A 15876-nucleotide genomic window follows, 5' to 3' on the forward strand; every position below is an offset into this window, starting at 1 on the left:
TATAAAATGAGTGTTTCCGAAAATCCCACATATGGCCTAACATCAATCGTTTAATATGCATATTCGCATTAATATGCAAATAGTAAATAATTAATAAATTGATTCAATCATTGGCTAATCAGCTTAAATATGCTTGAAGAATATCAAATGACACTGGTGTAAACAAAGCTTCTGAATACTTATTTATGTACATTTATGTGTAAATACATACATGTATATTATTATCAATTGAATTTACTGATTTTTATTTGTACCTCCCCGTCGTCCTAATCTTCTTTTACACAATTTTACAAAATTCCACGCACAAAAATTTTGTATATTAAATTACACATGATCAAGAATGCATCTTGATATTATTGAAACATATAATAACACAATTTAAATAATAACATATGATCGAATTTCCGATTCTGTCGTAAATAATCCATAATTTCAATTACATGCAAGTTTCATATACGCTAATAAATATCTAGTATTTTTTTTATGCAGTTGTACACAATTGAATTATATATTTATTAATCCCGATTCTTATACGAAAATTTTGTTAATTTATTTGTCAATACGAATTAATGTATCTTGCTATTACCTACATAATTAATATAATGAGAAAGATGGAAAACTTCATTAAAATATGTCGCGTAGAAAAATATGGCAAAATAACAGGACTGGACGTCAAATGCCAAGAGGATATTTTATAGGTAGGATATATATATAATGCGAGTAACCCATGCATTTATCAATACAGGTCCAATCTTCGCTGCATACGCTCCATGTATAAGGAAAAGAGCAACTTGTTGCTCTCATAATAAAAAGGATTCTCCGTCGCATCTAGATCCGGTCTGTAATCGTTGGTAAAATTACTTTGGCTAGAACCACAGCTGCCCCTGGGCGATGAGTTTTGAGAGCAGCTCGGAGAAGACATAAAATTTCCACTTTCCCAATCGGTTTCCATGCTTTCCACTCTGCTCTCTACCACACCGGTAGGTCTATTCTCTGGTAGACCAGATAAACTATTGATATGAAGATTGTTGATTCGTTTGCTTAATGGCATAAATTCACTAGATTCCTCCTCTATGTTGCGATATCTCTTCCTAGAGGATTCAGAAAAAAATAATGATAAAATCATCCTATAAAGCTATCAATTGAAAGAGACTGTATACTTTATATACGATTCTTGCATATAATTGTAAAATTGATGTCATCTCAAACAAGCCTAAAGACAAAGAGACAAACCTGTTTGCTCGTATCATGACGTCGCTGATCTGATTTCCTCTACAGAGCTTTCAACGAAGATATTTTCCTAGTCGATACATATTATATCAGCAATTGTCATAATCCTTGCAATATTATATTCGATTACGCGTATCTCCCGATCAGGGCCACGAGGTATGAGTCGCAGCTGCTTCGATAAAAATGACTGTCGATCATTGCATTTCAATTGATACGTGATTGATAAATGAGAAAACTAACCTCTTCAAGATTCTTCAACCGTCAAACGTGAGATAACAATCGACATATGCAAATGTGGCTAATTTTTTTTTAGTACGCATATACACGATCATAGATATATATATATCAAATTCATAGATGCAACTTTTCTCGCGAGGGGAAATTGGGATTTACGGTGAAAAATGAAACCAAGCAGCCAATCGATTTACAACTGTTCGTAAGAAAGATTGATTGGTTAGCGTCTAGTATCTAGGATCGTAACTAGCTCTCTTTTGTAAACTTTACCTATAAATTTCACAAATCTATGGCGTAGATAATATTAAAGAGAAATTATAATAATAAAAATATATACACAATAATTTATATATAAATATTATATTATAGTTTATATATATATTATAAACAGTTTAGAACTGCGGTACCTTTGATGTAGTGTCACATGTCACTTGTCACTATTTTGACAGTAGCACCTGGTAGCACAGATGAGTATTAGAAATTTTTAATATAGGTCATATAAACTGTAGATTTTCAATATTAATAGATAATAAGAAATTTCATTCTCAATAAACTGTAAAATTGATTGTTATAACGCGATGATTGTATTCATTTTGATGCTTCCAATATTTACACTCAAGTCGAATGCAACTGATTGGTGCAGCCATATCTTTAGCCAAATGACTGACGCATGCGCACTAGTAACTTGGTTATCGGGAACAATGAAATGTCACTATTATGGCAGCGTTCGTTTTGAATGCTGCAAATGATGAATGCGTTTGATTGACCAATCAAGGTAAGGAAATCTTTGCCCCGATTGGTCGATCAAACGCTTTCAGAATCAAAACGAATGAACTGCAACTTATGCATTTCCGTTTAGTACCGCCATCTACATCTATATTTTAGAGCGGGAATTATATAACCACATTTATTTTCAACATTGCTGATAAAATCATCGTTTGAAGTACGTATATAAAAATATTTTACTATTTTTAAATATTTAGTATTTTTATAAATTATAAATATTTATTTTTCTCCCGAAGTAGAGTCATTTATTTTTCATTTTTTATATTAATATATAAATTTATTAAGCAATATATGTGTATGTGTGTGATCCACGATCGTTGACTTGTTAGCATGAGCTGAATTATTTAGAAAAAAACTAAAGACACATGTAAAAGGTAAGAGGCATCAGATAAAATTATACGGCTGATCGAAGGCCGAGTATATCAGATTCCCGTTATGTCGAATAATTCTTTACGTCACGTAATCCATAAAATATTTTCGTTCGCGTTGCAACGAGTACCGCTCATTTTGTTCATCTCTTTCGTACGCTTATGATTCATTATTAATGTTTGCGAATAATATAATAGGTCCTCCTAATCTTCCACACATTTATTATAAAATATTAGTCACTATTTCATATTTAATCAGGATGAATAATCTCGTAGGAACTTGGAGTAGAAAGTAAATTCGCGAATTTAGAAAAATTAAAATTTACCGATATTAAATGTAAATTGCTCTCTGCGAATTGGCGCATATTTCTCATGTTTATTATTCTCTCGGAATAAATCATTTTAAATCAGCACGATGTGATGATAGATACTATGATAAACACACATTTATCTCATTTAATTCGTCATTTCATATAGCTCATTTTTATAGCGTAACAATTTCGCCCAAAAAAGCAATTCACACGGAAACCCTGACACACATATTCGCATATGGAGAGATATTGAAACGTGCTCTTTATTTGGCTGGATGTAGTGTTGGATAGCGTGCAATTCTTTCGTGCATGCGACGAAGGGAAATTATTAAAGAAGTATCACAGTTACACGCATGTTTCAAGTTAAATTATACGCATGTAAGGATGATATATGTACATACATCTTTCTGTCCGACAACAATTAACAGAGCGATTGCATTAACGGAATTTTAAAAAATATATGTCAAAATGTAAATATATAATAAGCAGATTAAAAGCTATAGAAAAATAAATTTATAAATATATATTTATTAATAGATGTATATTTATATTACATGCAGTAAATAATTTTATATATATTTATTAATGTAATTTTTAATTTAAATTTTATTAAATTTATTAATATTAATTTCATATATATATTTTTTAAATATATTAATAAATATATTTATTTATTATATTTTAAATAAATAAGTAAATAATTTTAATATAATATAATAATGATAAATTTACATTCGAAAAAAAATAACACGCATTTCTCGACTTATAGAACACAAAATTTAGATATATATTTAATATTATTATGCATGTTACACTCGATATGTGAGTACGAACCCTCTCGTTAAGCAAGCTAATCGCTCCAATTGCATTGCGTTTCGCGCAAGTGTCTTGATGAGGCTAATTATTGTCTAGGAGGTATAAATAAGCTTATGTATAATACTGACAAAAGAATAGTAGAAAAATCCCATTTAGACTTTACCTCGAAGGATACCAACATCCGGAGGATATTGCCTTGGCGTGGCATCCTGCCACAGAAAGGGGAAACTCTGTGTTATATCCCGGAATTGAAATCAACCGGAGATGTCGCCTTTCTTGAGACTCTTCATTATCGTTAGACCGCGATAGAGATAGATGAGAGAGAATCCTATATATTTTTAAATATTTTTAGATATAAAGAATACATATATATATATATTAAAATGCAAGTATATAATAAGAAGATTAAAAGTTTTAGAAAAATAAATTTCTAAAAATGATACAGATGAGAAAAGTTTTGCTTTTTCTAATTTTAACAACAAGAAACAGAAAAGAAGAACGATCCGAATTCAAAGACAATGTTGATTATAAAAAAATACATATATTTATAATCGGAAATGAATTTTAAAAAAGCGTGGCTTTATAGCGTAGCAAAATTGGCTATTGATTTGAAAATTATTAATTATCCCTTCTTTTTTAAATATCAACAAATACGAATCAGCATCATTTGACATACAAGTTTTTTATGGTTTTGTCCCTCGTTTAATCTCATCTGTATAAATGTGAAATCCCACAATGACAATTTATCCGTATATCCTTATTAGAGTAAGAGTAAACTAATCTTTCTTATCGCAGGAATTGATTTGTGAGTCCGAAAGGCCTCTTGTTCGCGACTTGTTCCCAGAGCAGCTCGAACGGCAGAGAAGATAGAAATGCTCGCGTTCACGCGACGTGCTACACGTTCAACCTCGTGTGTGAGATGCGTGTGCGTGCGGTGGCCTTGATTTCTGAAGCCGTGAAAACACCTCGCCGTCGCCTCGGGTCAATTAAACCAAGCCACCAAGTCAGTGACTTTGTTAGCGCGGCCAATTTCTCCTCGACGATTTGCAATGCGGGAGAAACGAAATAAATCTCTCGTTTCGCCCATTGTTTAACGTTATGTTAATCTAGAAAGAAAGAGGATTAGAATTAACTATACGTAAGTAAGCATCATGGCTTTACTGTTAGAGAAAAATTGTGATCAACTCTAATATTATAAAAAAATGTCGCTTTATCTGTTAAATTATAAAATAAAAATTTTTGAAAGCAATAAAGTTTTCACATCAAAGTGTCAAGATACTTGGATTTTATTCAAAGATGATGACTGATCTAGTCCCTCTATTGTGGAGAGAAAAGAAAGATGGAAATGAAGTCCCTTCCGAAGTTGGATAGTTTATTGGGTTAGATCATTTATAAATGTTATAGGTCGAAGTTGAAGAGATGCATTGTACATCATTTTCGATGTGTAACGGCAACATCGAGCTGTTCCACGAGTCTCTGCATGGGGTTCGTCCCGGTGCACCTTCACCCTCCCTCGCTTTGGGCGTGGTGCCCGCTGCAGACGTCTCTCATCGATTTCTCCACGACCACCAAACACCATAAAGGTGAGACAAGACGACATTTCGTATCCTACATCTCGTAACCGCAGATTTATAATTACAATATAATTATCTATACACGGAGTAACGACTGTAGAATTTTTTTCCAATGAAAAAAAAGCCAGCAATTACGTTGCCGACATTGAAACACTTATTTATCCTGCCGCCTTACATCATCGTTTTGCATTCCTATTGGGATACCTGTATATATGTAACGGAGGAGACAGGTGTCACGATGGAAGCAGGTTTTCTTCTGGGTCGATCCCCCTGACGGCCTCCTTCGACGCTATCTAAACCGTACCAATCCACTTTTTCGCGTATCTCCGAGAGAGGCAACCACTCGCCGAGAAATCATCGAGCGGATATTATTATCATATATCGGATTTACATTCTAAATAATTTATATGCAACTTATGATTCAGCTTTTGCGATCGCTCTCCGCACGATTTTGTCTAAATCTTAAAAGCGAAAAGAAATTTGAATAAGCTTTCGTACATACAAACTTCAAACAACAAATCGTTAAATAAATGATATAAATAAATCAAATAAATGATATCATAAATAAATCAATAAATGATATCATAAATGATATCCAAATAATGACACGTTTTATCATTATATTTTTTGTTATCACGGCCAACGAATGTTATGTCGAAAATTGAAAAACTCGAGATTCAAATTTCCTCACTTTAATTTCAATGACATGTATGTACGCCGATTGCCGGATTCTCGTTTCCAATTCGCACATTATCACAAGTTCAGCGCACTTGTAATTACGCGAGATTTTAATTGTACATCATTAATTAACAGCATATGAAGAGAAAGCGATGCAAATTTCCAGACAATTCTCCTAGTTTGGGAAATATATTAATATTAAAAGCAGCTTATGCAGTAATAGTATAAATAATAGTATAAATCATAAGAATTACTTAAATTATTTAAAAATTTTGAGATTATAGATATTTACTTAGAAAATTATCTCAAAGACGCAGAGAAAGAGAGAGGAAGGGATTCTGCGAACTTTCGTTACGCTCCTGCTCGCTATCATGATTTTTTTTCTTTCTCGTTTACCGACATCGACTCCAACACCGGCGACGAGACTCCTTTCGCACGAGCTGCATGCACATTTGTAAAATATACTCGACATCTAGCCATTCATTTGACAATTTTTGTTCATCGGTTTTCGTTTAAAATACTATATTGCAGCAACGGGAATCAGCTGATTATTTATCGGGTTATCCGTTATGATTCTGAAACTCGACAAACAATGATAAATAATTGAAAACAAGTCACATAAATTCTCAATAGAAAACAGTCTCCGATTTTCTCACCATTTTTAATCAAAAGCAACGAAAAATGTTTCAGGAATGAATTTTTTTTACATACAACGAAAGATATATTTCCAAAATGATCTTTTAAATTTCTACAACTTATAAAAATCGAGTACCTTTATTCTTTTTCTAAATTAAATGAGAGCTCTGTGTTGAAAATAAGATTAATATCGTACTTATCAGTTAACGTCTATATGCTAAATGTTAATTGCGCTTCAGGGAAGTGAAAAAAATATCTGCCTTTCTAAGCGCCATCGATTCCTAGATATATCTGGCCTACTTTATCATCGTATGCATCGAGGACACTAGACTCTACAGCTTAATCTTTGAAAAATTTGCGCTTGATATTAGCGGCTTAGGCGTTTGCGAGATTCGTATTTGTAAACTGCGAAAAATTAATGATACTGACATGATAATGAAATAACGAGAAAAATAGCCATTTTTGGCTACGTACACACAGCTCATCGAACCGTGACCGCGTTTCGAATCCTTGAACGCAGCCTCTGAAAAGAGAGCCAAGAACGCCGATCGTGCGTACGAGCGCCGATTATTTATGCGTCGCTATCTAAGTTCGTCTTCAGATTATATTATAGATGCAAGGTTGAGTCTCAAGAATCCTCGTCATGAAATCTCCTTCGAGATTCCTTATCGACTTTGCGCGCTATCGATTGAACAATATGCGTTATTCGTTCCACAACGCGATATCAAACTCAAGATAACGATCTAGATCGGTGAAACCGAACCAAATATGGTCATATATCCAAAAGAGTCTTCCGGTAAGGAATGCGCCGTGGCGTTCTCTCTCTCTCTTTCTCTCTTTCGCGCTAGTTGGGATTAAATTATATACTTGTTTTAATGTATTCTTATGCGCATTGCCGATACAGCTCGTTAGGCTCGTTAAGAAAGAAAAGCATTAGTCAACGACCCGCTTTGCGAATCTTAAATAGTCCGTATTAGTGGCATATTTTTATATAAGAGCGGATTCTTGAGAGAAAGACGACTGCTTCGCCGTAACGTTCCACTCGCATGACGCGAAGCGACGTCAAGCCTGGGGCCCCAACAATGACTAATCCACGTGGATGTGTCATGTCACAAAGGCCGAGTGTCTGACTGATCGATCGCATCCAATGCTTTCCCCCTCCTCCCTCACGAGACATAAGCACTAAAATATTTTATCGCTTTCCATTAATTAATTATCGGTTTACGTCAGTTTCATTTCAAATATTTTCCTTGAAATGGGAATTATTGTATATACAGGGTGTTCCTAAACATGCCCGAAAAAATTTCGATGATTCCTTGAATAATTTTCAAAGTACAAAGTGTTAAAGTTTTAAAAATATTGAGTTGAGACATCCTCTCAATATCATTTGGCCCCCTTCGATTCAGAATTGAATTCCTTGGATTTTTTCTCTGATTTTCTTCATCTTAAATCCTTTATATTATCTTGAAAATCTTTAATATAATAAAATTAAGTAATCATTAATATTAATTAATTTTATTATTAATTATTAATATATATTATTAATAATAATTTATTTAATATAAAATTATTTAATTTTATTATATTATTTCTAATTTAATAATGAATTAAGAAAAAATTAAATTAATAGAAGTTGCATTATGCAATTCTTTAAATTTTCTAATAATATATTTGATATTTTCGAACATATTCGTCAATTAATGAGGAGGAGAGTAAATTCATATATCATGATTAAAAGTGATTATTCCAACAATTTCTATAATTTTGTTTTTTTGTCACAATATATTTTTTAAAATCTCACCTTTTGCTCAATAATCCTCCAAAATTTTTCGCACACGTTTAGGAACATCCTGTATTGGAGTAAATTTTGCCACGACGCCGCGTACAATAGAGCGATCAAAACGATGTGATGATTATTTAGTCGCCGAGATACATATCAGATTTTTTCATTTTATAAATGAAATAAGTCAGCATTAAATATAGCAGTATCGAGTATTATCGAGCACAGTCGAGATTCCTCGCTTGGCGAACGATGGCGTCAACCGAGTGTACGACGGTACTGTTACGGTGTCGGGTAGACGGCATCGTCCAAGAATCACATTAAGCTTATGTTGCATTATGCATGTACGCTCAACGACGTACGTTTCTAAAATTTGCTTTAGTAACGAAACTCCTCGTTAAATTGTTTATAACTTTCGTTACTTATATTTATCCCTTTATATGCGCGCGCTCTTTCCTTTATACACATATTTTTTTTTTAACTTTTGCGCAGAAACGGATACGTGCATCGTCGCATTTTGCTTACGCCACATGCAGATGATACCAGTGTTAGCTTCGAGTTCCTCGAAGGAGGGTAAAGAACTACCTGAGTGAAGGCTCGACCTTTTTTCGCACGCACCATCAGTTCCCTGGCTCACACAAGTGAAAATCCTTAACGTAAATCCAGATCCTGAAAAGAGAAACCTGTCATTTGATTTCAAATACTTTATTCCTCGAAATCATTCGGTTCGCGCGAATATCGCAGCTCACGTTTATTCATCAAAAAATGACGTGTCTTGCGTTCGTGAGTCGTTTCAATCGCGATGATAACTCACGAAGAAACGTGCGTTGCATTTCGTCGAGGGGAGAGGAAGGAAGGGAACGTTGATGACTCGAATGTACAGATGATAACGTAACTTTGGGGCCTTACACGAGGACCTTGATGCGGGGCCTTATTTGGTGGACAAGGTCGAGGCGTCTCTCTCTTTCTCTCTCTCTCTCTCTCTCTCTCTTAGGTCATTGGGTCTCTGGAACACACATAACAGGGTTAATTATTCGATTCGAAAGACAGAGATCGAGACGCTTGACGAGACTGTTGTTTTTATGACGCGCCACGTCATTGATTGACCAGCCAAATTCGATCGAATCGCTATGCATGTACCACGTGCGTGATAATTACATCAAGAGGAAACCGCTGCATTTAAATGACTCGAATATATAATCGGGCGTCCGTAATGATCTCGAAACAGGCGTTCATTATGAATGAATCGACAATGATGTTCCGCGATGTATCGGGATGGAATCTTTATGGCGTGGATCCGAATCGCCCGGCATCTCGCAGCAGATCCACATCCGTTCTTTCATCTGCACATCCGTGGCCGGTCACGTGCTCGGCTACGCAAGCACGCGAGGCGAGACAGCTTCGAGAAGGAGCCGAGGGTATCGATTTTGAAGGGGGGGGCCTCTCTCCGCGGCTCTCCGCGCTTGCACCGCTTAGGTATCTGTATTAACACACACACACACATAAACACGCGAGCCCGTAAGGGCCAGGCATGACGTGGCGAAAGAGTGCAACGCACCCTTGCATCCCTGTCCTTGAATCTATTTTTACCGACTCCGGTGCGTTTATGAGAAAAAGAAGATAAAAGACCGCGCGCTCTCTCGTAATGATTTTTAATGACGCTCTCTCTCTCTCTCTCTCTCTCTCTCTCTCTCTCTCTCTCTCTCTCTCTCTCTCTCTCTCTCTCTCTCTCTCTCTCTCTCTCTCTCTCTCTCTCTCTCTCTCTTTCTCTCTATCTCTTGCTCGCTCGCGCATCTATATATTTTTAATTCATCTCAAAGTGAATCTCAAAATGCGCGTTATGAAAACGCTTATCGACTTTTATCTATTTACCGCGAAGCTTGCAGTTTTATCGCAACCGCAAGAGAGCTTTAGTATCAATTTTTGTATCGACAGCGTCAATAATAATAACTGAAACGTCTGGCGTTTGCGTATTAAATTTTTTAATTATAATTTTTTTAAATTACATGTTATTTGAAATTAATTTTTTAATAAATCATCTCTTTTTAATAAACCTTCCATTTCTCTCTCGCACCGGCCTTTTATTATTCCTTTTAGATATTTTCGAGATAAGGAGTCTTTCTATTTACATGAATAATATTTATGTATTCTTTCCGGAACATTCGAAACCTACTCGACAATGCCGTGAAACTTTCAAAGATAGCGAGGCACGGCTATTGTCGACGAAAGATAGAGAGAGAGAAAGAGAAAGATAAGATATATAATTTCATTTTGATAATCTCTATCACATGAATATATATATATAAATCAATTTATCTCGATAAATTAGAACTAAAATACGTCGAATAGAGAAGGAATCTTGGAACCTACGTCATCGTCGATAACATAAGACGTCGCGAAATCACGCAGGCAGGTAGCCCGCGGACGAAAACTTACGCCTAGTGTATACTTCCAGGAGACATTACGCTCTCTCTATCGTACGATTTGAAGCGGCATTTGGAGAATCTAGCCGCTAGCCGGTCGGCGGACCAATCGCCGCGTCGCTTTCGTTTTATGCCCATATATGGCAAGAGCTGTGAATCCGCGCGGTGGGGGAAGCCGGGTGGACGAGTCCATCCGCGCTTAACCGAGGGGTGTGTCTCGCAGATCGGCATCTATGCGAATACGTCGATCCCCGCGAATAATAATATATGACGAGCGAGGTCGCGTCAGCTGACGCTCGAGAAAATTCCCCGTCGCTCGCGACCGCGAGCCTCTTTCCCGCGGTTTCCCTCGATCGGGGGGGAAAAATTGGAAAAACTGAGACTCGTAAAAATATGCCCGGTATGCCGACCATACCCCTCGCGGACGAGTCCACGTGACGTGACGTGTGACAGCGAGGCAGGCGGCGCGCGCGAGAGTTACCGGCTTACGGTTGTCGCACGGCCACGATCTCGCTCGCGTCTCGCCGTTGTTCGCGGTAGTCAGCCAGTTCACTTAGTGCCCGTTCTCCGTCGCCGCTCCGTCGACTCCGACTTCCCCCGAGATCGAGAATCTCGCTTCAACTGCGCGTTTAGAGAGAGAAAGGTAAGTGGGCATCGTCGACGCCGCGCGCGTGGCCGGCCGTCAGCTGTCATCGGCGTCGGCCAATTTTCGGGGCTTTCGCGCTTCCCCGGAATAAAAGAGCGATCGAAATTTTCTCTCCCCGGTGGAGATAGTCGCCATGGCAGGGCGTTGCTCCGAGTTTACGATAACGCGAGCGGGCGGTGTCGTTTTGTCTCTCTCTTTTCTCTTCTCTTCTTCGCCTCTCGAATTTCGAGTAACGAGATCATCGACAGGTTGCCGTCAAGTGGTCGCGGACGTGCGTATCACCAGACAGGTGGTTGCGGTTTATTAATAGACTACGCGTAGCCCGTTACTAACCTACGCGAACACGCGTTCCTTCCCGCTTCTCGTCGACGTAATCGTTAATGCAGGTAAACGCGAGAGATTAATCGCGAGGCTGATTCATCTAATTAAATAATTGAAAGAGGAGAGATAAATGGAATCGTTGGAAATTTCGTGACTCGTCCAAGTCAGAGATGTTCACCTGCGAATAAATATTTGGCGAATCTCAAAGCTCGTGATCGATTCGATCGCAAAGACCCTCGCAAAGAGTTCGATTCGGTCAATTTAACGAGTGCATTCGCACACACCGGGTGTCGTGGGACCCGACCCGACCGGCTCGTCGCCGGGTACCAGACGGGGGGGGGGGGGAGAGGGGGAGCGGAAGACCCCTCCGTGTCAGAGTACTTCCATATATGGTAAAGAAAGCCGGGATTGGTCGAGGGTGTCCCACCCTTATTGGCCGAGCGCCGCGCGTGGGGGGGATCGAGGAACAACGCATCTGTTCATATAATACACCGCGGCCCGATTGTCGGCTACACTCTGTGTTCGGTGCTAGAGATCGGCGGATTGTGCGGCCAGTGTCGCTGCAAACTTGGAACTTGTACATAACTTCTCTTTTTTACCCTCGAAATGTAAGTCGCAAATCGCCCAGTGATTCATCCGTAATCGTCCGTAATCGTCCAGGGATTTCTAGGATCGCGATTTTTAATTTTAGTAGTGAAGAAAAATCGGGGAGTAAAAAAAAGTGACGAGTATCGGATGTATAATAGTATCGTGGTGCGAACGACAAAGTGACGGGTGTGTTGGGTGGCATCTCGAGTGCTTCGATGTGGAAGGACGTGGATGTAACGGTTAGATCCACGGCAGCATCCACGAGAAATTCGCAAAAAAAAAGAGATGTGAATCGAGATACGTCATACGATATACGCGGCGACTCGTTTAAATCGATCCAACCGCCGCTAAATTCGCAAAATTTCGTCGCGAAATCTCCGAGAAATGTCACGCGCGAGAGAGAGAGGGAGAGAGAGAACGTCTGCCGTCGTCATCGGCTTGTGAAAGGGCGGGGCGGGGCAGGGTGCGGTTCCGATAATTAGCGATGATAAGGCTGCTTTCTCGTCGAGTCGCCTTTCAACGCGTCTTTTTATTTCTTCCTTGTATATTCCTGACAAATGCGTGTATTTTTCGCCTCATCCTGAATAAAGTCTCGCGACTTTTCGCGATTGAATGGCTGGACTCTCGCCACGCATACTCGTGTCCTTTCGACGCCATCTTGAGTGTGTTTGGAGACCGGTTGCCGGCTCTAATGGGATCTCCAATTTACTGATAGTCCGCTAATGTATTTCCACGCAAACAAGTTTTTTTTATCTTTCCGATAAATGCTATCTAGAATTATAATTGTCGCAATTAAATTGCTATTTCTATCTATATGTAAAAAATTCCTTGACACGTATGATAGAATTGAGGGATGGGATATGTCTAAAGGCTCATTTTTTATCATTATTTCGTTATTTTGTTAAGAGATGATTAATATACTTTGTTCTTGCAACGCTAATCTTGAATTTTCCTTTGCAGATAAATCAAGAGAGCAAACATGTGCGACGAGGAAGTTGCCGCGCTCGTAGTCGACAATGGATCCGGTATGTGCAAGGCCGGATTCGCCGGGGATGACGCCCCCCGCGCCGTTTTCCCGTCGATTGTCGGCAGGCCGCGCCATCAGGGTGTCATGGTCGGTATGGGACAGAAGGACTCGTACGTCGGTGATGAGGCCCAATCGAAGAGAGGTATCTTGACGTTGAAGTATCCGATCGAGCATGGTATCGTTACCAACTGGGACGACATGGAAAAGATCTGGCATCACACGTTCTACAATGAATTGCGAGTAGCCCCGGAGGAGCATCCGGTCCTTCTTACCGAGGCTCCCTTGAACCCCAAGGCCAATCGCGAGAAGATGACTCAGATCATGTTCGAAACCTTCAACACCCCAGCCATGTATGTCGCGATCCAAGCTGTATTGTCGCTATACGCTTCCGGTCGTACCACTGGTATCGTACTTGATTCTGGTGACGGCGTTTCCCACACTGTACCGATCTACGAGGGATACGCCCTGCCGCACGCTATCCTCCGCTTGGACTTGGCCGGTCGCGACTTGACCGATTATCTCATGAAGATTCTTACAGAGAGAGGATACTCCTTCACGACTACGGCCGAACGAGAAATTGTCCGCGACATCAAGGAGAAGCTCTGCTACGTCGCACTGGACTTTGAACAGGAGATGGCTACAGCGGCCTCCTCCTCCAGCTTGGAGAAGAGCTACGAACTTCCCGACGGTCAAGTCATCACCATCGGTAACGAGCGATTCCGCTGTCCCGAGGCTCTCTTCCAACCCTCGTTCTTGGGTATGGAAGCTTGCGGCATTCACGAGACTACGTACAATTCGATCATGAAGTGCGACGTCGACATCCGTAAGGATCTGTACGCCAACACCGTTCTGTCCGGTGGTACCACCATGTATCCTGGTATAGCCGATAGGATGCAGAAGGAGATCACTGCCTTAGCCCCGTCTACCATGAAGATCAAGATCATTGCCCCGCCTGAGAGGAAATATTCCGTATGGATCGGTGGATCTATTCTCGCATCGCTCTCTACCTTCCAACAGATGTGGATCTCGAAGCAGGAATACGACGAATCCGGACCCTCCATCGTCCACAGGAAGTGCTTCTAAGCGCGCGTTCTCCATCGCATATTACCATTCCCCGATCCCTGAGACTTCGAGAGATAAAGAAAAAAGAGAGAGGAGGAAGAGAGAGAGAGAGAGGGGCTTCTGTCTCGTTTCGCAGGCGGACGTAACATCAACTTCCGCGACGATTGCCCTTTGGTTTCTCCGGGGCGAAGGTAGCTTCTTTCAATTCGGATGTACGTGTTTAAGATTAAACGAGAGAGGAGAGAGAGGAGCTTTCGATATCTCCTCCCCGCAGCGATTATTCTTCGATCTCGGCGGATCCAAAATAAATCGGCGGTTCATCATTCTTGTTCGTTTAGACGCGTTCATTGTTTTTCATCGTTTCTCATGGATTCAATATAACAAATCTTAAACATGTGCCCCGATTCCTAAATACCTTTTTCTACCTTATCTTATAATCGAGTCCTTTGTATTATATATTTGAATAACTTGCGTCTACTACACGATAGCATTTAGCCAAACATTCCTCGCGAGACATCCTTCTCTCAACACGAGTAGAACGCTTCCTTTTCGTTAGACTCGTTCCGTTGTCATGCTTCGATTGCCAGTTTTCTTCGAGAATTCGAGCAGGAAGAAACGTTTCATGCGAAGAGAAACTCCGAGGTTTCTGTTTGCGGGAAAGATGACTCGATTACTCTTCCCGCGGAAGGAGACGATGGACGCGTGGCAATCAACGTCGGTCAATGCATTCCGATCAATGTGCGGTATTTTTAAGAGGCGCTTGCCTTGAAGCTAAACACATAAGTTGTACGTCATTCCGCGCGCAGAGAGATAAGCCTCCGACTTCTTATCGGTTTATTATTATTATTTTTTTTAATTATTATTTGCCTATCGTTGAGGGAAAAAGATGGCCTTTTTTGTCTTCTTTCTTTCTTTTTTTTACACGATGGGGTAAACCGCAGATCTGGAGAAATGTCCGTTCGCTCAAACAAATGGAAAAAAAAAAGAAAGACCACCACCACGGTTTCGACCCCGTAAGCGTAGCCAAAGTATTATAATTTATTCCCATTGTATTGCGCAAGACCATTCACGTACACATCCTAAAGACTACTTTAGACTTATGGGATTATAAAATAAAAGTCTGAAAAATATGATTTGTGAGATCTATCGAATTCCTCGAGATCATCCTCCGCATCCTTTCGACGCACTCGCGTATCCTTATTCATTTCTTTTTAATTAATATATATATTTGCGAATTTCTTTTTACGTGTAATTTAGTTTTTACAACATTCGATATAATTAATAATATACAATTGTTCAAAAAAAGATCTAGAATTATTATACAAACTTACTCGAAAGTTAAAAATTTGTAGAATTTAAGAATTAAAAATTTTTTCATAGAAAAATTGAAGCGAGC

General features: G+C 39.1%; 2 protein-coding genes and 2 long non-coding RNA genes across 16 annotated transcripts; 2 read left to right on the forward strand and 2 right to left on the reverse strand.

Annotated features, from left to right (window-relative positions):
* Positions 1-159: 159 nt before the first annotated feature.
* LOC145962836 (uncharacterized) lies at positions 160-1682 on the reverse strand. 2 transcript variants are annotated; one of them, XM_083084212.1, is made up of 3 exons: positions 1471-1682; positions 1234-1399; positions 160-1091 (listed from the first exon to the last, which is right to left on the reverse strand). In XM_083084212.1, exons 2-3 carry the CDS (start codon positions 1248-1250, stop codon positions 737-739), a joined length of 372 nt encoding a protein of 123 aa, XP_082940338.1. In that variant the 5' UTR covers positions 1251-1399; positions 1471-1682; the 3' UTR covers positions 160-736. The 2 variants fall into 2 exon arrangements, with proteins under 2 accessions (XP_082940338.1, XP_082940336.1); XM_083084210.1 differs by having other exon boundaries at positions 1234-1682.
* A 615-nt stretch (positions 1683-2297) lies between these two features.
* Positions 2298-9739, forward strand: LOC145962838 (uncharacterized). 4 transcript variants are annotated; one of them, XR_014435998.1, is made up of 6 exons: positions 2298-2407; positions 2536-2624; positions 3109-3307; positions 4541-4883; positions 5150-5328; positions 5444-5857. It is a non-coding gene; the product is annotated as an uncharacterized LOC145962838 (long non-coding RNA). The 4 variants fall into 4 exon arrangements; XR_014435999.1 differs by having other exon boundaries at positions 2356-2407; positions 2580-2624; XR_014436000.1 differs by lacking the exon at positions 5444-5857 and adding an exon at positions 8906-9739 and having other exon boundaries at positions 2391-2407; positions 2487-2624.
* On the reverse strand, positions 3438-11477 carry LOC145962837 (uncharacterized). 9 transcript variants are annotated; one of them, XR_014435990.1, is made up of 11 exons: positions 10850-11477; positions 9572-9893; positions 9163-9419; positions 8435-9082; positions 6770-8105; positions 6290-6572; positions 6011-6172; positions 5524-5780; positions 5025-5353; positions 3909-4851; positions 3438-3837 (listed from the first exon to the last, which is right to left on the reverse strand). It is a non-coding gene; the product is annotated as an uncharacterized LOC145962837 (long non-coding RNA). The 9 variants fall into 9 exon arrangements; XR_014435989.1 differs by having other exon boundaries at positions 10784-11477; XR_014435992.1 differs by lacking the exon at positions 10850-11477 and having other exon boundaries at positions 6770-7038; positions 7108-8105; positions 9572-10254.
* Positions 11478-12252: 775 nt separating this feature from the next.
* LOC145962833 (actin-5C) lies at positions 12253-15610 on the forward strand. Its single transcript, XM_083084205.1, has 2 exons — positions 12253-12411; positions 13352-15610. Exon 2 carries the CDS (start codon positions 13371-13373, stop codon positions 14499-14501), a length of 1131 nt encoding a protein of 376 aa, XP_082940331.1. The 5' UTR covers positions 12253-12411; positions 13352-13370; the 3' UTR covers positions 14502-15610.
* The last annotated feature ends 266 nt before the right edge of the window (positions 15611-15876 follow it).

This window comes from Camponotus vicinus, unplaced genomic scaffold, assembly GCF_025532165.1.
Source record: "Camponotus vicinus isolate PSW18456_S1 unplaced genomic scaffold, iyCamVici1.0 SCAF_12, whole genome shotgun sequence".
NCBI classification, from domain to species: domain Eukaryota; kingdom Metazoa; phylum Arthropoda; class Insecta; order Hymenoptera; family Formicidae; genus Camponotus; species Camponotus vicinus.

Bases quoted from the DNA above. Each gene is read 5' to 3' on its own strand.
- LOC145962833 (XM_083084205.1), top strand. From the start codon at position 13,371: ATGTGCGACGAGGAAGTTGCCGCGCTCGTAGTCGACAATGGATCCGGT.